General features: G+C 50.2%; 2 protein-coding genes across 2 annotated transcripts; both read left to right on the forward strand.

Moving 5' to 3' along the window:
* Window positions 1-5,282: 5,282 nt before the first annotated feature.
* Window positions 5,283-8,601, forward strand: FOXC2 (forkhead box C2). The gene is given in 2 exon segments (XM_068150903.1): window positions 5,283-6,903; window positions 6,905-8,601. Coding segments are annotated over 2 exon segments (1,476 nt in total). The 5' UTR covers window positions 5,283-5,781; the 3' UTR covers window positions 7,259-8,601.
* Window positions 8,602-12,076: 3,475 nt separating this feature from the next.
* FOXL1 (forkhead box L1) lies at window positions 12,077-17,291 on the forward strand. Its single transcript, XM_068150904.1, has 2 exons — window positions 12,077-12,335; window positions 15,081-17,291. Exon 2 carries the CDS (start codon window positions 15,244-15,246, stop codon window positions 16,156-16,158), a length of 915 nt encoding a protein of 304 aa, XP_068007005.1. The 5' UTR covers window positions 12,077-12,335; window positions 15,081-15,243; the 3' UTR covers window positions 16,159-17,291.
* The last annotated feature ends 5,600 nt before the right edge of the window (window positions 17,292-22,891 follow it).

Here is a 22,891-nt window from a genome sequence, read left to right on the forward strand (position 1 = left end):
GTGGTCACACCCCCCAATATTTACAACAGCACCACCAATATTTCTGAAGTTAAACATAGAAATGGATCCACCACACCATTAACATCATAGGAATGATATTTCAATCATGTGTTACAGCTAGGGGGAAAACACTCCACTTTTCATAAAATAATTCCCAAATCAATTATTTTCCCCATTTAGAATTTGCCTGGTGTATGAATAAAGCAATATCCGGCCTCTAGGTGGGATTCCAAGTCTGCTGTCTCTCAGAAAGTGCATTTCTCATTTGCATGTAATAGGATAGCAAATTATTTGTTTGCATGATTTTATTATTTATAGAATTAATGCATTCAGCGATTACCCCAAGAAGAAGGAGGACGTTGAGAATCCCAACATTCCTGAGCAGAGTGGGATGGAAGGGTCATGGGAACAATGAAATGAAGGTTTATTTTAAAGTGTGTTGAGGAAAGGGGGGAGGGAAATGGCTTTCGAATTGGGTTCCTAATCTGCTTGGCTTGGATGCTACTGATACACATCCACCGTCAGAGCTGACTGTTGCTCTGCCAACCAAAAAGCGGAACAAATTCGGATGCTCTTCTCTGAATGGTTACAGATGTAGCTGGGCAAATGTGAATGCCTTTTCTCTCTGTGGCTGCTGTTGATGGCTGAACTGGCTTTTTTTTTTTTTTCACAGTGCAAAGCAAAGGCCAAGACTCTGCTGGGTTCAGGAGTCTTTCCCCCTCCAACTATGTGTGCTTTTCAAACTCTGTAATATCAGCGTGTTGGACCAAATGCTGTGGAGCAGCTGTGGTGAGTCTTGAGGCTTCACCTTTCCACCAAAGTCCTTCATAAGCATTTAAAAAAAAAAAAAGGTACTTAGAGCCCAAGTTCTGCAACGGGGTGCATTTAGGAACAGCCTTTTCACTACCTCGGAGTGCTGCTGGAGCCAGTGGGAATCCATCCAGGCATAATAGACCACCCATGTGGAGCTGGGCCTAAATGTTTGAAGCTCATTCCTCCACTTCCTACTCACGGAAAACTCCCAGTGACTTTGATATCTCTGCGGGGAGCTGGGGTTCAGGCCTTTGGTGAGCAATTTACAACCTCACTGTAAGTCAGCATTGTGATTTGCACTCCCGAGCTGCCAAAGCCGACGCTGTCTGTATGTCTGCTGTCACCCAAACTTGCCACACTCCAGCTCATGGGACTTGTTTCCACTCCAACACACTCTCTTTCTCCTCTCCTTTCAGGAAAGGAAAGCAAGTGAGGTAGCAACAGTGCCATTAATGAGTGCACTAATGGTCAAGAGAGGCTGAGATCCTACCAGACCACCTACATCTCCCTCCAACCTCTATGCAAGACGTTCATTAGAACTGTTCCTTACGTGGCTTCAGCTTCCAAATGAGAGGGCCTGAGCTGGTTTTGTAGAAAACAGAGGACTTGGCCTTAAGCATATGGGGACTTTGCTGATAGGTGATGTCTCTTCTGCTGGCTTAATTTTCTGCTTTGGTTCTACAGTTCTGAAATGTAATCCAAATTACTTCTCCAGGGTCTTCCCTATCACACCTTCAGCATAATTTTCCACCTAAGCATGAGGAAAATCTTTCATCTGAGGGAGATGGAGCACTGGACCACAGAGACTGCCCACAGAGGTTGTGGACTTTCCTTCTATGGAAAGACTCCAGACTCTCTTTGACATTGTGATTCTAGTCAACCTGCTTTAGCAGGAGCGTTGGACTAGGTGATCTCTAGAAGTCCCTTCCATCCCCACAGTGCTGGGATTCTGGGCCCTGTGATTAACTGTGGCAGCCTAATGCAGCTCATATGGATGTTACTGGGAAACCTTTCAGAGGGAAGTGGAGAGGGCTACCCACATCCTTGTATATTGAGCTATGGGAGGTGCCTGAATCACTTTTATTATCCATTTTATAAAAGTTAATAAAATACTCCACTGAAATAGGTTAAAGAAGGATCCTGGGCTTGCATACAGGAGACAAAATACAGCTCCTGCTGCAATTTGTGGAAACACCTAGAAAAAGGTAGTGCCAAATTAATAGAAACCCCGTGGACAATGCAGAAAGGAACTCCTTGTGATGTGGGAATTGTTTGTTGCTCTGCAATGCAGGCTGAACGTACAAGGACAGCCACAGAAAACAACCAAAGGGCAGCCAAAGAGGAGCACTGAACAAGTGATACCACACTGCTTGGGGTTCAATGCTAACAAGTAAAAATAGGTTTTCCTTCTTTTCCTTCTCTTCCTTTCCTTCCTTCCTCCATTCCTCTCCTCTACCCTTTCCTTCTTTCCTTCCCTTCTTTCTTTCTTCCTTCTTTTCTCTATCTCCTGACTCCATTATTTTTCTTTTTCTTTCTGTTTTCCTTTCTCTGCCACCCTCATACCTCCTTTCTGTCCTTTTCCCATTCCCCATTCACTTTGTCTCACTCACTTCTTGCTCTTTGCTTTTTGCCTGCTCACTCACTCACTCACTCTCTCTCTTCCTTTGATCCTCTGTCCCATTTCTATCTCTCTCATTTCCCCCTCGCCTCCTTTCTCCTATCCCTCCATCTCCCTCTCCTCCTCCCTCGCGCTGCACCCCCGCACAACCGGAGGACCCGGGGAGGGCAGCCGGTGCCGGTGCGGCGTTGCAAAGCCCCCTGTATCCCCTGGAGGGCAGCACACGCCGCGCAGAGCCCCCGGAGCGGGCAGGTGAGCGATGCGCCCGCCGCCAGAACCAGCCACCGGCACCGCACCGAGCACCCGTCCACCCCGGGGCACGGCCAAACGGTGCTGGGAAAGCCCCCGAGAAGGAGAAAGGGCCAGGTTGTTGCTCTCAGGGATTTGCCAAAGGGAAATAAAAATCTGCGGAGGGAAACCTGCCGTTTGTCCCGGTAGTTCGAGCAAAAGCCGGTCCCGGAGACCCGCGAAGGAGGGGAGAGAGAAACCGGCAGTGTCCGGGAGAGGAGGGAAACTTTCCCTCTTGCCTAGCGCTCTCTTGATGGGAACGACTCCTTTCTTCGCTCTCCCCCGTTTGAAAACTGGCTATTTTTCATAGCGAGATTGTTTTTCTTTTTCATCCTGCGATTTGAAATTTGGGCTTTCCCGAGCCCGTTCCTTAAGTCTCTGTCCAGTTCCCAGCTGCAACAAGCAAACACTCGGTACTGTTGGTTGGGTTGGGGTTTGTTGTTGTTGTTGTTGTGTTATTATTATTTATTTCCCCCCCGCCTTTCCTGTAGAAAATCAGCTCGGTAGGGTTTGCAGCCGAGGAGAGGTAAGACTTCAGCGAGGTTATAGTTTTTTCTCGAGAGCGTCCCAGGCTTCTAGGAAGGGGCAGCGCTAGGGGAAACTTCGGACAAGCTTTTGCAGTTAAAATTTCCTGCCTTTTAAGAAGTTACAGTTGTAAAAGATTCCTATCTTCTTGAATATGCTGAGAAAATGCCCTATTATTTTTAATTAGGAATATTCTTTCTTTGAAGACGGGTGGTACAAATGTGAAGCCGTTCTCAAATTAATCCAGAAAAAAATAATATAATAATAAAAATGGAATGTTTTCGCCATAGTCTTATATTTACATGAAAAATATCAACACATCTCACTGAATTTACTCACTGCTTTCCTGAAAACAATCCCCCTGGACATTTGCTCGGTTGATGAAGCCCTCCCGGAACATTTATATTAATTTCCATCAACATTAAATAACAATTTCAAAGCGTCTGCGAAAGTTTCCAGTCAATACTTTTCCCACCGCCGATGGTTTTTAACCTCCAAGTAGAGGAGCTGCAACTCATATTTTAGGGCTTTCCCCCCACACACCCCGGTTATCGCAGAAATTCGTTTCCTTTCTTATTAAAAAGCTCTCCCGTAATTACCATCACGGCCGCGTTCCCACGACCGGAGGCGGCCGCGGTCCTGTCCCCACCACCGCGGCGGGGACCAGGGAAAGGACCCTCTATCCCGGCAGCCAGCGGGGAAGAAAGAAAGAAAAAATTTAAAACAAAAAATCACAATCCGCCTTTGGGGAGGAAAAAAGAGGGGGGGAAAAAAGGAAGGAAAATAGCTTTCTTTAAAGCCTTACGAAGCCCCACAAATTACAAGGAGGGAAAGGCAGAATTATAGTGTAAGAAACCAAAAAATGACCGCTCAGAAATCAGCCGGGCTCGGGGGAGGCAGCGGGCAGGAGCCTGCCCAAGTGACAGCTAATTAATTTCAACCTTATCTTGGGCTCTTCGGGCTCGAATCGATTTTGCAGTGACTATATATATACATTATTTATTTCTTATTATTATTTTTACTGTAGCCGAGCAGGAGTTGGAGGGGAAGAAATCACCGTTTCCCACTTTTCTCCCTTGGCTGGGCAGACCCAGATTTCCTCCCGATGGGACAGGGCAGCTCGCAGAAGTTTTTTCCCAAATATCCAAGTTTACACTTGGTCACCATGCGTCCCTAATTGTCCTGCTCTGATTGCCCCTAATGAATTCATTAGGGAAAAGGCAGCGGGGCGGATTTCACAGGCAGAAGAAAATTCGCCTCAGTGGCCGGAAAGAAAACAAAACAAAAAAAGAGGCCATTTAAACTCTCTAAGTTTTGCTTATTTTCAAATAATAATAATAATAATAAAAAAAATAAAATACTCCTAAATTTCTCCAAAAAGGCAGAGGGATCTGGGGCCACTGGGGTGAGAGGGACAAAGAGGGACATGATGCCGCTCGCCACCGGCTCCCTCCCCGGTCGTCGATTTCGCTTAAAATAACGATATTTAGGAAAAAAATGGGGAAGAAGAAGGACCTGTCAGTCCCGTCGACACAATTATATCGGCACTGCGGGACGATAAGCGCTGTGTCACGACTCCCGCTGTCAATCTGGCTTTTTAGAAGCGCTTAAAAAGTCGCTTTTTGGTGAAGAACACGGGAAGGCAGCGCGGACCAAAGGAGTCCCACGCCGGCCAAAGCTTTTTTGGGGGGGTTTAAAACGTTAAAAATCATGCACGGGGAAGGGGGTTTGTATAGAATTGTTTAAGCGCGGCTATATCATCCCGGAGCGCGGCGAAGCGGGGGCGCGCTCGCGTGTGTGGCGGGGCCCTGGCGTGTGAGGGCGCGCACCCGCCGTCCGCATGCCGCCGTCACCGCCAGCTTCCCATTGGCTGGGCAGGCAGCAGTGCACCCGGCCATTGGCGGGCGGCGGCGGCGGGGGGCGGGGCCAGCGGGCAGTAAAAGCGCGCCGGCGGCGCGGGCCGCGTTTGGAAGCTCGGCGGCAGCAGCAGCGCGGCCGAGGAGCTCGGCGGCCCCCCCCCCTCCCCTTGCCCCCAGAACCCCCCTCGCCAGGAGCCGCCGGGGCCCCGCAAGACTTCGGGTCGTGGTTGTGACAAGAGCTGGCTTTCTGCAAGGCTGATTTTTCTCCTGTTTCCCCCCCCACTTTTTTTTTTTTTTTTAACTTTTTTTTTTCTTTTTCTTTTTCTTTTTTTTTTTTTTTTCGGTAAGACGAACTGCCCCCTCCCCCGCCCTGCCACCACTACGACATCCCTTGCGCGGTCCCCGCCTCCCGCTCCGCAGCAGCGCAAGCTATAGGTGTGTATATAAGAATCACAGTCATAAAGAGGGAGGGAGAGGCCACCAGAGACCACCCTGTCCCCGGCGTCCCGAAAGATGCTGCTGCGGTGCCGCTGCTAGAGGAGGACGCGCTGGGATTTAGCTCTCTCTGAGACTCTCTACTCTCTCTCCCCTCGTCCTTCTCCGCAGAGGGGGGTGAGGCCTTTCCAGCCTCTTCCTCCTCCTCTTCCTCTCCTGCCCGGCCGCGGGAAGCCCCTCTCCATGATGCAGGCTCGCTACTCCGTCTCGGACCCCAACGCTTTGGGAGTGGTGCCGTATTTAAGCGAGCAGAACTACTACCGGACGGCGGGGACGTACGGCGGCATGGGCAACCCCATGAGCGTCTATTCGGGCCACGCTGAGCAGTATGCGGCGGGCATGGGGCGCTCCTACGGACCCTACCACCCCCACCAACCCGCAGCCCCCAAGGACCTGGTGAAACCACCTTACAGCTACATCGCCCTCATCACCATGGCCATCCAGAACGCCCCCGATAAGAAGATCACGCTCAATGGGATTTACCAGTTCATCATGGACCGCTTCCCTTTCTACCGAGAGAACAAGCAGGGCTGGCAGAACAGCATCCGCCACAATCTCTCCCTCAACGAGTGCTTCGTCAAGGTGCCCCGTGACGACAAGAAGCCGGGCAAGGGGAGCTACTGGACCCTGGACCCCGACTCGTACAACATGTTCGAGAACGGCAGCTTCTTACGCCGTCGGAGACGCTTCAAGAAGAAGGATGTCTCCAAGGAGAAAGAGGAGGCCCGGGAACGGCTGCTGAAGGAGCAGCCCAAACCCTCCGGGCTGCCCGGCACCGACCTCTCCAAGGAAGCCTCCTCCTCCTCTTCCTCCTCCGCCTCGGCTCCGGCCTCCGAGAAGAAAGTGGTGATCAAGAGCGAGACGGCATCTCCCGAGCTCCCGGTGATCACCAAGGTGGAGACGCTGAGCCCTGCCAGCGGAGGGGCTTTGCGGGACAGTCCCCGCAGCACGGCCTCCCCTCCCGCCGCCGCCGCCTCCCCGGAGGCATCACTTCCCGAGCATCACCCCGCCGGGAACGGACTCCCAGGTTTCAGTGTGGAGAGCATCATGACCCTGCGGACTTCTCCCGCGGGGGATCTCAGCCCGGTGAGTGCCGCCTCGGGCAGGACGGGTGCCGGTATGGCACTGGGCTACCCAGCGGGGCAGCCGTCGGGCTACAGCGCGGCGTGTAGCCAGGCCCTGGACACTAGTGGGAGCTACCACTGCAGTATGCGGGCCATGAGCCTCTACAGCGGCGAGAGGCCGGGCCACATGTGCGTGCCCCCCGCAGCGCTGGAGGAAGGGCTGGCCGAGCATCCCACCGGTGCCCCCATCGCCCCTCGGTACCCTCAGCCTTCCGTCGGGGCAGGAGGGTACGTTGGGTACCGGGCATCCCCACGGCGGAGGGGCTGCGGCGGCTGCGGGGGGGCAACCCACCGCCTCTTGGTACCTCAACCACGGGGCTGAGTTGAGCCACCTGTCCGGGCACAGTTTTGGGTCTCAACAGCAGACTTTTCCCAACGTTCGGGAAATGTTCACCTCGCACCGGCTGGGGATGGAGAGCTCCTCGCTCAGCGATCACCAGGTGAGCAGCAACTCCGCCTGTCAGATCCCGTACAGATCCGCGCCTTCCCTATACCGTCATGCCACCCCCTACTCCTACGACTGCACTAAGTACTGAGTAGCCGCGACCCCCCCTGCAACCCTCCAGCCTAGGGCCATCCGTAAAACAAAATAAATAAACAATTTAAACAAAACAAAAAAAAGCTATTATTTTTATTATTAATAATTATTCTTGATAAGCAATCAGGAGAAATAAAACTACACCAAAGGCTTCAAACGCAGGAAACAAAATTAACCTGACAGCTTCCCTGTGGACTTGGGGGGGGGGGTGTGTACAGAGTTTGTAAATCCCAACACCCCCCCCGCCCCCCATTTTTGGGCCTCCTGAAATTTCCAAGGCAAGTAAATTCTGCTTGAAAAAACAAAAAAGAAAAAGAAAAAAAGGGGGTGTGTGGGGTGTGTGTGAATCTCTCCTAATACATAAAAAAAAAGGAAAAAAAAGAAAATCACAAAACAACAAAAGTAAAAAAAAAACCCTAACCAAAACTGACTTTAAAAAAAATAAAACAAACAAAGGAAAAAGAAGGAGGAAAAAAAAAAGAGGGATAATTCTAAATATATATGTCTATCTGAAAGTGGCAAATTTTATATGCTGAAGTATAGGGGGTCTCAGAAAAAAAAACACAAAACAAACCAACCAAAAATAAGTTATGGACCAATATTGCAACGACCATTTATACCTTTTAAAAGGAGGGGAAAAAAAAGTAGTATATAAATATATATATATATATATAAAAAAATATATGTCCTGGGTATTTTTTAAGTTCTCTGATGTGCTGTACAAAATGTGTGGATTTCTAATCAGGCTGATTTTTTTTTTTCAGAGCCATTAATATAATATTTAAAGTTGAGTTCACTGGATTCATTTTTTTTCCCCCCCCCGCCCCCCCTCCCCGTCTCGCCCAACCATTCCTAACTTCCAAATTAATGGCAAGTGTTTTCTTCTTCCTCTGTGTACATTTATGCAATAGAATTTCTTTTCTTTTAGAGGCGGTTCTCTTGGCAAGACGAGGAAATAATTTATTTTTATTCTGTTTTGCTGGTGAATTTTATTTTATTTTATTTTTTTGGCAAGGCAAAAAAAAAAAAAGCTGAAGTATCTGATACTTTTTTTTGTTTTTAACTCTTATTTACGACGTGTGATGTTTGGTTTTTGGTTTTTGGGTTGTGTTTTTGGTTTTTTTTTTTGTATAATAGATTTCACCTTGACCGTTCTTAAGGACTATTTGCTTTAACCTGCTTCAAAGTTCGTTTGTCTTATGTGGTCCTGATTGTTGTACTTACCTTAAAATAAATCCATGCTGTTTTTTGTCTGCTCCAAGTCTGCTGCTTCTCTGTGTACATATGGGGATGTTGTTTGCAGGTGTGTGTGTATGTTTGGGGTTTTTTTTTTCCTTCTTTCTCCCTTCGCCTCTCTTCATGCAGAAAATCTCTTATTTTAAAAGCAAAGTCCTTTTCCTGCAACCTAGTGTTTCTCATAGTGGTTATTTCCTCGAGCAAATGTTTAATTCACCTGTAGAGCTGCAAATTAAACAACTGTGGGAAGGGAAACAAATAAAACACGGCTTGGGCGGCCGGCTCTGAGACCCAGCTATTTCCCCGATCCCAAATTCTTGGCCGTCTTGAAACACAGGGACAATTCTCAGGCCTGTGAGGGGAAAGCGAAGCAGTGGGGAGGGGGGCTCCCTGCTCCCCTCGCTTCATCCCTGCCTGCGGGGGCCTTAAGCGTCACTTCGCGTGTTCCAGGATGCGGAGCCGGCTCCTTCCATGGCAGAAATCACACTAAATTCCCCTGTATTTAAAAAAGCTAAGAGTAGGTGTGGGTCATAACAGCACTCTTTAAATCCGGACTCACTGCAGAGTCTAAAAGTAAGGTGGAAGGTTCACTTCAGAATCATTTGAAGCTTTTAAATCCTCTCCCCTGTGAAGATTTGGCTGATTTTCACCTTTTCTTTATCGATTTTAAGCTTATTTTCGCAATGCCGGGCACTGACAGATGTAGTGCCTTTTTCTTAAATCGTCCTTAACCTGCTAGAGCAGCTTTAACCCAGCCCAGAAGCACTGGGGAACAGCAGCGCTGGAGGCATGGAAATTCCAGTGAAGCCTGAAACAGTTTAGGAGCCTGGGGACTCCTCGAGCCCAACCGCTGGATCCCGGTTCTTTCGTAGACCCTGCAGAGGCTCAGCCATCCAGTATTTCCCGGGGACATTTCCTAGCTGTGCTCCCCTTCCACCTCCCTCAGTACCCCTCATAGGTTTGGCTGGGTTAGAAAGCAGTTAGATCCGGTTAAAATCGATGATAGAAATTGGGTTTGATGGGGGAAATTCTGCATGTGCTACAAAACTGGCAAAAAGCACCGAAATCCTGTGTTTAAACGAGAAAAAAATGTCCAAGCCTCACTTGATCTGTATTTTAAGGAACATTCTTATAAAACTCTTGCTATTTTTCCTGGCTCCGAGGGACAGTTTTAGTTTTTTCTTTTCTTTTCTTTTTCCTTTTTTTTTTTTCTTCCCCTTCTAAATGCAACAAAACCCAAAGTAGTGAACCCAAAGTGCTGTTTTAAAGGGGGAAAATAAACAGGGTAAAGGGTAACAAAAATAATAGGGTAAAGAAAACAAATAGACTAAAAGGGTAAGAAGAAAATTAATTGGGTAAAAAGAAACAAAGTGGGGGAGAATTCTTCCCTGGTTCAGCTTCGTCCTTCCCCTCGGATTTTCTCCTGGAGGGGAGCCCCGGGTGGGTGTCTGCTTCCCACCCACCCCTGGAGGTGTCTGAAGTCAGGTGGCTGCTGTCGGTCTTCCACCTGTGCCGCGAAATCCCGACCTGCGCCGAGAAAGCCCGACCTGCTCCCGCATCTTCCCACGCCGGCTGGAGACTTTGGGCACCCGGGGGCCCTTCCCCGCGATGTGGACAGGGATACCAAGGTGCTGGGGGCAGAGAGCACCCCACCGGGGTTCTGCTGCACCCCCCAGGCTGCTGCTGGACAGTTCCTGGGTGCCGGTGGGCGCAGCTTGAACCAGCGTTGAGGGTCCCTTCTTCTTTCTCAACTCATTGTCGGTATGCTTTTCCCCACCTCGTCCTGGTGGGATGCCCCCGCTTGGGGCCGACGCTGCTCCCAGCCCCTCTACCCCTGCTTGCCCTGCTGTGCTCCGGTTTCAGAGATGTCAAGTTTTCAGGATGTCAGGATTTCAGGAGCCTGACAGAAAAAGAAAAGCCCTTCTATTAGGTGTTGAGTGCAGTGCAGATCAAGGAATTTGCAGGAGCAGATCCTTCTCACAGGTCGGGAATCACAGCCGGGGCAGCGGGGACATCCAGACCCCCTCTCAGGGCCAGGGGGCTGAGACACTTATCCCTTTGCTGTGCCTCATTCAGTTGGGGGAAGCGGGGAAGGGGGAATCAGATCACATCTGCCTCTTTGTGTCAAGCTCAGCGAACTCCCCCTCCCTCTCTATCCCTTTTGGGTGGGCTGGTTTCAGAGACGAGGGTAGAGCAAAATGGGGGTTCAGGAATCTTTTCGAGGCTGCATTTAAAAGCTGACGCACGGAGGTCGGTAACGCAATAGGAGTGTGTCACGACAGGTGATTTCAGCCCAGCCGGGGCAGAAAGGGCAGCAGAAGGCCCGGGGTAGCTGCTGCAAACAGCCGCGGCCGGATCGGGCCCGGCAGACCCTCGCAGCTGAAGACCCAGCATAAACCCCACCCCGAGCAGATCAGGAGGGTCAAGCTCTGCCCCGGGAGGCTCTGCATGGCCTATTGCCCCGGACTGGGACCCAGTATGGTTCCAAGCAGTGGATAAAACTGGTGATTATTTCCCCCACCCCACCCCCCCCCGCCCCGTTTTATTTCACACTTTTTCTTGCTGCACTGCCATTAACCTAAGGGTTTGTAAACCTGTGCAAAAGCCCAGACAGCTCCGTATAGCAGGAAGCAAAAAGACAGTGGTTTTCCAGCTCATCCCCACCGGGAAGTTCCCTATGCAGACTGCCCCCCATGCAGACCGTCCCCCCGCCCCGAGTCAAGGAAGCCTCTCTCTGATGCTGCTGAATAAAACACAACCTCTTCATGAAGCCACCCAGGACTCTGCACAAGCCAGGCATGGGGCTGTGTGGTGTGACCCCTCTCAAGCCATCCCACCTTCCTCAGAGCTGTGCAGTACTGTGGGAATGTGGCATACAGGAGGATTTTTTGGTGAAGGTCTCTAGGTCATCTGTCACTTTGGAGGGGGCTTTGTACAACATTCATGCCAGGGGCTGAAGGTCTGGAGAGAAAGAAAAAGAATCCCCCACCCGGGTCAATATCGAGCCCTCCAACCCCTGGAAAATGTCGTATTTCCCAATCCTGAGTCAATATCGATCAGCCTCTCCACTGTGCAGCATGTTCACAGCATGGTAGGGATAGAGGGGCGTATGGGGTAGCTCCTGGAGACTCAGGCCGGGCTGCAGCAGGAGTGGGGAACACTAATTTACAGTCCTTGCCCCCTCTCCCACGTGGCCGGGATAAAGGATCAGGGATCACAAATTTACACACCTGCTTCCCTCACGGATGAGGATGCATTAGGAATGTGGAGTACTGATTTACACCCCCGGTCCCCGCCGCAGGGCCGGGATGCAGCAAGAATGGGGAGCGCTGATTTACATTCCTCCTCCTCCCGGGGCCGGGGTGCAGCAAGGAGTGGAGAGCATGGATTTACACCCTACTCCCCTCTCTCTCCTCGCTGCTGCTTTAAAAGGGGTTTGTCATCTGGAGAGGAGGGGATACGCATCCATGAGCGTCTTCATCGCTTGCTCCGCAGTTGTTTTTTTTTCCATTCAGGGGAAGAGCCACGGTAACAAGAACCACAACCCTCACCTCCACCGCGCCGCTTGCGTCTCCCGCCCTCCCCCCCGCCGCCGTCAGAGTCTCTCCGAGGGCTGCTCTCGGGTGGATAACGCAGTTCCAGCGATGCCGCCGGCAGGATTAGGACAAGAGGCAGGACATGAGCTGGGAAGAAGGAGCAGAGAGAAAAGCAGCATCCCCGCCTCCAAGGATTTCCTACCGCCGAGAGGGCAAAACATGGAGGAAGGAAGAATTTTACTGGGGGAGGGAGCTCAGGGAGTGAACAGGAGCCCGTGTGCCCGTCTCCTGCCGTACACGCGAGTATTTATTGTTTTAATAATTCGGGTGTCCCAAGGAGCGGGGAATTCCCCGAGGTGGGGAGAGGTGAGGGCTAGAGGGTTGACCCTCGACAGGCTGCCTTGAGGATACGTCTGGAGGGTGAGCCGGGCTCTGCCGCATCCCTCCCCGGCGAGGATGTTAGGAGGATGTGGGAACTGCCCGGCGGTGCTGATCCCCACTGTCGAGACGATGGGAGCTTCTTCCCATCCCAAACATTTCTGTTTCCTTCTTTTTGATTTATTTGGAGCTCATTAAATTTCTGGCACACCGGATGGGTCCCGCAGCTCCCGGGGGGTGTGCAAGGCGGGAGAAGGATGCGGCATTACCGGCAAGGGCGGTGTTAGAGTGGGAGGGGGGTTCCTCCTACGCGTGGGGCCAGCCAGGGAGCGGGGACATCCCCCAGCCCGAGAAGCCACCTCCTTCCACCCCTCGGCTGCATTTCCCAGGCTTTCATGACGACTTTAGGACTCGTCAGCGGCTCCACAGACACAGAGCTGATTTTTACCCTGGGGTGAAGCACTTTCGCCCGATGGTTTGCTGGGGGAATGGCAGGATGGAAGCAAAACTGGGGGAGAAAACCCACTGATGAAGGGGAAAGGTGAAGGGGAGTTTATGGGGAGGTCTGGGAGTGTGCACCGCTGGGGGACACCCCGGAGCCCGTCTTTTACCTCTTCACCTGACAGATGAAACTTCCACCACGATCGAGGGAGTAGGGATTTGTTATGGTTTGAGGCTGGTGTTTCTCTCTGAAGGAGGGAGGGATCCCCCTCAGACCTCCTCTTCCCTTCCCCGGAGAAGTGATGCTCTGCAAAATGGGGTCTCAAGCAGGTCTGAGGTGCGGGGGGCTGGGGAAACAGCCGACACCTCCAACCACATCGGAATTCCTTTTGAGATTAAAGTTGTTATTACATCAGTAAATTAATAATAATAATAAAATAGTAACAGTAGCCCCATCAGAAATGCACACAAGGAAACTCCAAAAACAAAACAAAAAAAACCCCACCCAATAAAACACACAGGGCCCCCCCTTCCCCCTCCCACTATCCCCCTCCTTCTCCCGAAAACACATCCCCAAACCTGGGCGTTTATACAGAAAAAGAGCATCACAAATTCCTAATGTAAGCACCGGCCAGCTGTGTGCACTTGTAAAGTTGTTATAATCCCCCTCCTTGGTATAAACAGGAAAGTACATAATATAAAGCAACAGGCCCGCATCCACAAATACTGACCCTCCTCCCTCGCCTGCCAAATTCCCCTTTTCTGAAGCTCTCTGCAGCCCCCGGGGCTGGGTCCAGGGCTGGACCCTGGTGGCCTGTTGCCGTGCAGAGCTGCAGAAGGAGGTGGATGATACACATTGCCCCAAGCTGTATCCCCGCTCCGGGAGGTGCAAAGTCCAGCCAGGGAACGCACCCACACCTGAACCCCTTCTTCTTTGGGGCTCCTGACAGTCCATTCTCCTCTTCCTCTCCTCTCCCTCTCCTCTCCCTCCCTTCTCTCTCCCCTCTCTCTCCCCTCTCCCTCTCCTCTCCTCCTCTCCCCTCCCTCTCCTCCTCTCCCTCTCCTCTCCCTCTCCTCTCCCTCCCTTCTCCCTCCCCTCTCTCTCCCCTCTCCCTCTCCTCTCCTCCTCTCCCCTCCCTCTCCTCCTCTCCCTCTCCTCTCCCTCTCCTCTCCCTCCCTGCTCCCTCCCCTCTCTCTCCTCTCCCTCCCTTCTCCCTCCCCTCTCTCTCCCCTCTCCCTCTCCTCTCCTCCTCTCCCCTCCCTCTCCTCTCCTCCTCTCCCCTCCCTCTCCTCCTCTCCCTCTCCTCTCCCTCTCCTCCTCTCCCTCTCCTCTCCCTCTCCTCCTCTCCCTCTCCTCTCCCTCTCCTCTCCCTCTCCTCCTCTCCCTCTCCTCTCCCTCTCCTCCTCTCCCTCTCCTCTCCCCCTCCTCTCCCTCTCCTTTCCTCTCCTCTCCCTCTCCTCTCCTCTCCTCTCCTCTCCTCTCCTCTCCTCTCCTCTCCTCTCCTCTCCTCTCCTCTCCTCTCCTCTCCTCTCCTCTCCTCTCCTCTCCTCTCCTCTCCTCTCCTCTCCTCTCCTCTCCTCTCCTCTCCTCTCCTCTCCTCTCCTCTCCTCTCCTCTCCTCTCCTCTCCTCTCCTCTCCTCTCCTCTCCTCTCCTCTCCTCTCCTCTCCTCTCCTCTCCTCTCCTCTCCATCCCTTTTTTATCTTCCCCCTGCCATTTTGCCAGTTTCCTCGGTTTATTTCATTTTCGCCTTGTTCAATGCCTCGCTTTTCCCGCGGGGATCCCTGCCCGCTCTTCCCCGAGCTCCAGCAGCGTACATCCTGCTCTGCTCTCTGTGTTTGCAGCGTCAAAGGGTGGACGTGATATTTCAAACATCAGATCAGTGCGTTTATATATTGGGTGCCCGGAAATTTTTCCAAATAAACACAGCTTGATTCGACTTGGGTGGGCAGACTTATCAACAGACTAATTCTATAAACAAATGAAGGAATAACCCGGAGACCATTGGCTGGTACCAGCGAGACACGTGGAGAGAGCTTGGAGTTTTGTAGCAATGAAATTTTAATTAATGTGGGTGGGCTGAGAACACAAACGACTGTTTATCAGAGACAATTTATTTTCCAGTGCTAAGTCAACATATAATAGCAAACTTACAACAATTATTTAACTTTTTTTTTTTTTTCTCTCTCTCTCCCCCCTCCTTTTTTTTTTTTTTTTTTTTTTTTTTAAGAGCTATGAAGCAGGGACAGAGGCAGAAAGAGCTCCTTCAGGCAGGACTGGGATCTGAGCTCGCACAAATCTCTCCCCCGGTGGACTCGTCCCAGGTTTCTGCCCGTTCCCGTCCCTTTTCTCGGCTTTAACGGGGAAGCCCCGGAGCTCAGGGCCCGCCGGCGATGAGCCACATCTACGGCAGCCACCTCTCCCCCATGGGCAGCCCCTCCATGCTCTATCTCCCAGCTGCCTTGAGCTTCGCTCCCGGCGGTGCCATTTCCCGGCAGGACCCCCCGCAGAAACCCCCTTACAGCTACATCGCCCTCATCGCCATGGCCATCAAAGACGCTCCGGAGCAGAAGGTGACCCTCAGCGGCATCTACCAGTTCATCATGGACCGCTTCCCTTTCTACCACGACAACAAGCAGGGCTGGCAGAACAGCATCCGTCACAACCTGTCCCTCAACGACTGCTTCGTCAAGGTGCCGAGGGAGAAGGGACGGCCCGGTAAGGGCAGCTACTGGACCTTGGACCCCCGATGCCTGGACATGTTCGAGAACGGCAACTACCGCCGGAGGAAGAGGAAGCCCAAAGCCCCGGGGCCACCGGAGGTGAAGAGCAGTGTTGCCACGGCAGACGGGGAGCAACCGGGGCCGGACGCTTGCCCCGACGAGCCCAAAAGGGCCAAGGGGAGCACTGGGGAGGACTCGGGCGATGGGGGGGTTCCCAAACCGGGTGAGGAAAGGGAAGCGGCTCCCAGCGGGTGTCCAACCCCCTGCGGTGTTGCCCCGGCTCCCCCCACAGCCGCCGCCGCCCCGTCGCACAAGAGCGGCCCGCGGGGCAGGAGCTTCAGCATCGAGAGCATCCTTGCCCAGGGGCTGAGGCAGAACCCCGCCGGGGCAGCCCCTAAGGCGGCCCGGGAGAGCCCCGTGAGCTGCCTCAGCGGTTCCCTGGTCGCCAGTGGTGGCTTCGGGCCGGCCCTCAACGCCTCCCTGATGCTCGACTCCCAGGTACATGGGAGGCTTTACCACATCGGCATCCCGTTCCTCTCCTGCTTCCCTTTCCACTTCTCCGAGGCTGTACTTAATTTCCAATAGTTGCCCCATGATTATAACCTCCCCTTCCGTCCCGTCTCTGGTCGCTGCTCCCGGGATGCCGATGGGAGGGAGAGACCGGACTCAGACCTCACCAAGCGGGTAAAGACCAAAACAAATAATCAATGCTCAAAGGTGACTCAGGATTTCAGGGCATTTTCAAGGCACGGCTTGCTGTGGAACTCTCCTTACAGATTGTCTCCCACTCCCCCAAACCCCACCAGATCGACTTTTAAAGGTAAATCAGTTTTCTTTTCCCATGAGTGGTAGAGGTCGAGAGGCAGCCTTGTGGGGGTGTGATGTCTCACACCGGCCTCTGAGTCCTGTTGGGTTTGCTCTGCACCTTTAGTCTTTGCATCCCCCAGGTTCCTCAGACCTGGTTTATGTGGAGCCGTTCAGCTCTTTGGTTCTCTTCTTTTTCATCCTTTCTGAAAACCAAACCCACTCCTTCCATCCCTGGGGGAGGAGGCTGAGGTTTGTTTTGCCATTAATACCACGCAGATAATAATTCCTGATATTATCTCAAGTGCTCCAGTCTTCTTAGTGGGCAAAAAGCAGGGAACTAGAGACAAAATGAGGGCAGACCCAACAATCCAGGCTCATGCTACACAATCCCCCTTTGCTTCAACTCAGCACTATATATAACTCACGACAACCTGGTTTCCTGCCTAATGCTTGTGCTTCTCAGTATCACGATTAGTGCTTGTGCCTCACTGATGTGGCCAGAGGGAAGGGGATGGGCAAGCAAACATGTTGTGACCATGGAGATGCAGCTGCTTTCCAGGGCTTGCTGGGATCAGTTGCTTCTGACCAAAAAAGACTGAAGCAGGGTGATGGAGGCTGGTCTTGGCCTTTTGAAGTAGCTGTGTTAACAACCAGGACAATTACCAGGAAAAAAAATGAAGACATCAGCTGTGTTTCTAAAAGTTTGGTTTGTTTTTTTCTTATAGAAGGAAAAATCCAGACACATTATAAGAAATCAGGAATAGTTTTTCCCTTCCTTTCCCCACCTCCCTCCCCCCAGTAAATTGAGGCTTTTTGTATATTAGTGGATAAATGCCCTTTGGAAAAAAAAAATAATCTATATTCTCATTATGAAACCAAACCTATATCCAATAAAGGTATTTTGTTCAGGATTGTGGCTGCTGTGTTGTAAAACACCCCTTGACTTGTGTGACTGAAGGGATGAGGAGTGGGTTCTGCTGCCGGTTGTTGAGCTCTGGTGCAAGCATCCTGGTGATGGCATGATGCACTCCACTGCCAGGAGAAGGGAAAAGGTGGGAGAGGCCAAAAATTAAGGAGCTGGGAAATCATCCATTCCTTGCAACTGGGATGATGTTTCCATAAATGATTGTTTCTTTTTCCCTCCCCTTCCTCCATCCCATCCCATCCCATCCCATCCCATCCCATCCCATCCCATCCCATCCCATCCCATCCCATCCCATCCCATCCCATCCCATCCCATCCCATCCCATCCCATCCCGTCTGTTAGCATGTGAACTAGTGGAGATCCAGGTTTCTCCTTTGAGTTGTTATTCAGCTCTTTCAGAGGATGGTCTGCATCAAACTACCTCGGTATCTGTACCAGGAGCTCGGGGTGGGGGGTGGGGGGAGCTGATTTCAACCCCAACAAACAGCTCTCAGGTGGGGAAGTACAGAGAATATCCAAAAGGTGGGAACTGATGGTGAGCTTCCCAAAAGAAGGATGGTCCTAGGTGGAACCCTGCATAGGCAGAGCTACATCTTCTCACCACAAAAATGAGCAAATAAAAAAGGAGATGGGAACTTCTGATAGAGATTTGTGAGATAGATTTTGTTTAACTAAAATGCCTTACACACTTCCTATTTCTGACAACTTCTGTTTGGACATCCATTGAGCCCATTCTTTAAAGCTATGATACTGAATTAAAACTCCCCACTTGTAAAAGTGACATTGTCACTGACCAGTCAAGGCCTTAAGTGTCCCCACCATAATCTAGAAGGCTGGGTGAGTGCTGAGAGGGTTAATGCTCTCTGTGTGCAATGCCCGGTTCCTGCAGTGCCACTCCTCTGTGTAATCACAGACAGGTATTGCAGCCAGTTAAATTAGTATTCATCTTGTGAGGGGGTTTCTTCTCAAGGCTTGGGGCTGACATCATCAGTCTTTTCGGAGTCTGTGTGGTAACATCACTCATGGAAAGCTGCAGGGGTAAGGAAAAGATCCAGCTTGATTCTTTCCCAGCAGAGAGATCACATCATCTCTCCACCCCCAGCTGCTTGCATGTGCTGGAACTTGGGCATAAGTGTGAATTGGGAGATTAATGCTGCCTCGAAGGGCTTGGTTTCCATTGGGCTTTAAAACTGGTTCCCCTAGGTGGGGATCCTACCTTTCTGGTCTCCCTTCAGCCTGGCCCATGAAAGGTTTTAGACTCAGAAAGTGGTTATTTATGCTCTCAGTCACAAGGTGGTTTATTCCCAGAAAAACATTTTTTTTTGTCTTTAAAATCCCACCCCTGAAGGACCTGTGGATATTCCCTTTGGAGATGTGGCTGTTCCCATCGGGCATGGGGACAGCTGCACAGGGCGTGGATCATTGTGGACTTACCTCACTGTCCCTGGGTGTCTGCACAGGTCCAGGAAATGCTCACAAGCTGTCAGTGAGGGTGAGCACTTCTGTATGCATGGAGTATGAGGATAGCCCCACACAAAGAAAATTCCACTGAGTCCTCCCCCAAATATTTTTATCTCATATCTTCAGGCTTCTTTGCTTCCTTTTCTCCTAGCTTGGCTCCCCAGCTGTGACGCTCTGGTTTCAGCACCTCTCAGCTCCCATTCCCACTTCCAATGTACCTTTTTGGACTAGCAAAGAGGAATTCTATTCCTTTTCTTCTTGCATAGATATGTCCCCTCCACATCAGGGCCCCTTCTGGGGCAGTTTTAAGTGGCAGATCCTGGTCAAAACAAACAAACAGACAAACAAACAACAAAAAAACCCACCAAAAAAAATCTGAAGCAGTAAGCCTCACGTTAGGACTGCAGTTTTGTATGTACACAATGAGTATTTTTAGCACAAGCACTTTTTTGTTGTGATTCAACTCTTTTTGTGCAGTGGGAATGTATATTTATATATATATTTGCAAAGCTTTGCTTGTTTGATTCTGTTTCTGTTTTGTTGTAGTGGAGTGGGACCAACTACAGCTGCAGTGTTTAAAAGCCACACTGGGCTTCACTTTTGAGAGAGGAGCATTAGGGAATTCAACATGCTCTGCACAAAAGTCACATTAACTGGGATGAACTCAGAACCGAGTGAAGTGTTCTAAGTGGTAATTTGGAATTAATTGGGCCATGGATGTAACTTGCAGGGGATGAATACTGAGAAAAAGGGTTTCATTGCCAAGATGAAGGATGACTAACTGCACACAGCTTTTGCACGTCATCTGTTTATGTAGAGAGGAGAAGGAGCAATGGTACAATAAACCAACAGCTCTCCAGTGCAGAGAAGTAAGTGTGCATGTCAATACACCAGTACCTGCCACTTGGATGTATCTGAGCATCCTTTAACCTTCTACACATCACATCAATCTTGGTGCTGTGCTGTGCAAAAGGACTTGTCACACAAACATCAAGAACTCGACAAGCTGCGAAGAATCGGTGTCGATCGTTTCCCACCTGTTCCACCACCCCAAAGAAAGCAGCTGCCAAACACAAAACTGCCACCCAGTATTTAACTCATCCCTGGAATCTTCCCCCTCCTGGCTTTTCCAGCATCCCAGGGTTGGCTCTAAATACAAGTATGAAATGCTATGAAGAAATGTAGAAAATAGCCTCTGATGTAGTATAAACAGCACACTTCTTGTGTGGGCGGTATATATGCCTTTCCCCTCTCTTGGAGAGGAGTGACCTCTCCCAACCTACCAAAGTTTCATGTCTCTGAGGTCTGCAGCCAATTTTAACTCATTGGAGCAGAGAAGAACCCACAGTGGAAGAGGCTTACAGAGGAGCTGTTTGGTTCATGGAGCAGCTTTGCTCCAAACGTGGGTTTTCTACGAAGGGAACGAAAAATTTGGCCTATTAAAACAATTCAGGAATTCCATTTCTCATAAATGGGGCTTCCTGTCTTTAACTGTGCTCAGTGTGTGTTCTCTTAAAGTTGGTCCCAGGGCATATATAAAAAAGTGATCCAGTACTTACATGTGAGCAGAAGCCACTTGGAGAACTTGTCACTCAAGTGACCGTCCGTATCTAAATTCAAGGTGACATAACCCAAAGGCCTTTGTAACTGCTTCTGTTTTCTCCCTGTTAATTCTCCTTCCATCTTTTACCAAGGAAGGCACAGAATGGAGAGAGCATACCATTTAGCACCAAAACCCACTGGCCTCCTGCTGATTGCTCCTAAGACTGTTGTGAAGAGCAGCCAGTTCCCAAAATGAGACAGGGAGAAGGATCTGCTTTGCTACTTGATTCATAGCCCCACACCCCCAGAACACAGATCTCCTGGGAGACAGCATTTGGGATATTAACCAGATCACAGATTGGATTTTAAGTGAAAGAGCAAGAAGACAAGATCACAGAATTAGAGGAGTTACAGATGGAAAAGGTCTATGAGGTTATGCAATCCATCAGTCTGGACATTGCATAATTGCTCCCCACAGTATATTTTTAGTGCTTTATCCAGACAAATCATTAAGTGCTTTAAAATGGGCCAGATTCCTCAAACGCAATGCGTGCTAAGTCACAGCTGACTTCACCGAGGCTCGTAGCCCGCAGTGTCTAATAAGACAACACTAGAAGTGGTCAAGGAGAAGAGAATGGACTCTTCCAGCAATGAATAGGTTCGGTATTCCTCACAGGAATCTTCCCTCAACCGGTGGAATTGGATCTCTTGAATCTCATTTTCGGATTAGGCCGAATAATATATTATTACTTGTTCAGACGCTCGCTTCGTCCAAAGTAAAACACTGTTAATGCTCATGTGAACTCAATTTGGTCTAAGCCAGCTTCAAAAGCCTGCTCAGTAAAGCGTAAAGAATGTTTATTTAAAATACAGTTGCTAAATTTAGCATGAGCTCGGTTAGCCTAAATCTTCGCGACATTTTTAGAGAGCACATTGCGAATCAGGAATGCATGGAGAAATAAATAAACTTTCCCACATTTTTGGAAATGGAGTAAGAATTTGCAAGTTCCCCTCTTGCAAGGGCAGCTCCTACGGGCCGGGAAGCGCGGCGGACAATGCCAAGTCCCCCCGCTAAACGGGCGCGCAGTGAGCGTAGCGCTAATAATGTTTGTGGCAGTTCCGTTTCAAACAACGCTCCCCCGAGGAGGAAACGATCCCTGTCAGCTATTGTCACAGAAACTGTGCAGCACCTCCCCCCCAGGTCTCAATATTTACTTGCAAAGCACCAAAAAGCACAACGGAGCTGTGGCTGGCTGCAAGCCACACTCCAACCCCGTGCAAAGGAAATCTCGGGTTTGTATTGGGTCCTGTGCCTCTTCTCAGTCATTGTGATGCTGGATTTTACACCCGTCCCTTTGTGTGTTGGTTGCTGAGGTCCTCTGGTTGGATCCTCAGCTGCGTCAAGAGCCAGGCTGCCTGTGGGGCAGGCATTTAGGCAGGAGACAGATGACTTCAAGCTTCTCCTTTCCTTTTCTCCAGTGTCTCCTCCCTGAGTTCATGCAGGTAGAAGAGTCAGATCTGGGCAATCTTTATGTTAATTGCCATTACACTTAACAATCAAAGGTGAGCAGACTGGAGATGGCCATTGATTCATTTCAGTTGGAAAAGGCCTTTTGGCTCATCAAGTTCAAATGTTACCTAACACAGCTAAGTCTGGTGCTAAACCATGTCCCTCAGTACTACATCTCTGTGTCTTTTAAACACCTTGTAGTGAGTTGAGAGAGGAGGCCTAGCTCTCCATTCTGCTTTCGCACTATTGCACTCATAGGTGGAATTACTTCATTCAGGGCTTGGTAGTCTACAGGCATGGGGATTCAACCACCTTCTTGGGAAGACTGTCAGTGAAGAAGTTTCTTCTGATATCCATGCTATCTAATGATAAGCAGTTAAATTCTTTTTATTGGATAAGTATCAGAGGGTTGGAGCCTGGAAATGTTCATAGAGTTTTTTCATTTGGAAAAGACCTCTAAGATCATTGAATCCAGCCATCAACCTAAGTCCACCATGGGCATTAACTCGTGTCCTCAAGTGCCCTGTCTATACATTTTTTGAACACCTCAGGGATGGTGACTCCACCACCTCTCCTGGGCAAACTCAGTTTTCCTCACCTCCCTCCATCCTCCTTATCCTTTGGTGTGAGAGCAATACTTGCTTCTGCTCCTAAAGTGGGAGAATTACGTCTGTACACGAAGCTATAAGAGAAAAGGGATGTGGCCAAGTGTCACCCAGTGCTACCAAAGAAATCAATGGACTTTGGTGAGATTGGGATCAGCTTCTTAACAAGCAGATGCAGGATGTGGAATCAAACGCAGCAACTGCTTTTAGGCAGCTTTGAACATCTGTGTCCTGATCCAAAGTGCTGTGACTCAGCTTGACATTCAAACACTAAGTCCCACCTTCAGATCCATCCTCAGATCTCTCCCAGGTTATCAGATGAAGCTTTGCACATGCACTGGCCCAGTGCACTAATTCCTGACTCTGCAGTGAGATGGACTCCTTAATTCTTTACTACCTATCTTCAATTGCTCACTAAGTCACTGTTTTCATTAGAAAAGCAATATGTAATAATAGTTGTTAAAATAA

This window comes from Melanerpes formicivorus, unplaced genomic scaffold (genome assembly GCF_026170545.1).
Source record: "Melanerpes formicivorus ecotype bairdi unplaced genomic scaffold, bMelFor1.0.p_v2 SCAF_20, whole genome shotgun sequence".
Taxonomy (NCBI): Eukaryota; Metazoa; Chordata; class Aves; order Piciformes; family Picidae; genus Melanerpes; species Melanerpes formicivorus.

What these genes read in the sequence shown, in the direction of transcription:
- FOXL1 (XM_068150904.1), top strand. Translation starts at nt 15,244, where the DNA reads ATGAGCCACATCTACGGCAGCCACCTCTCCCCCATGGGCAGCCCCTCC.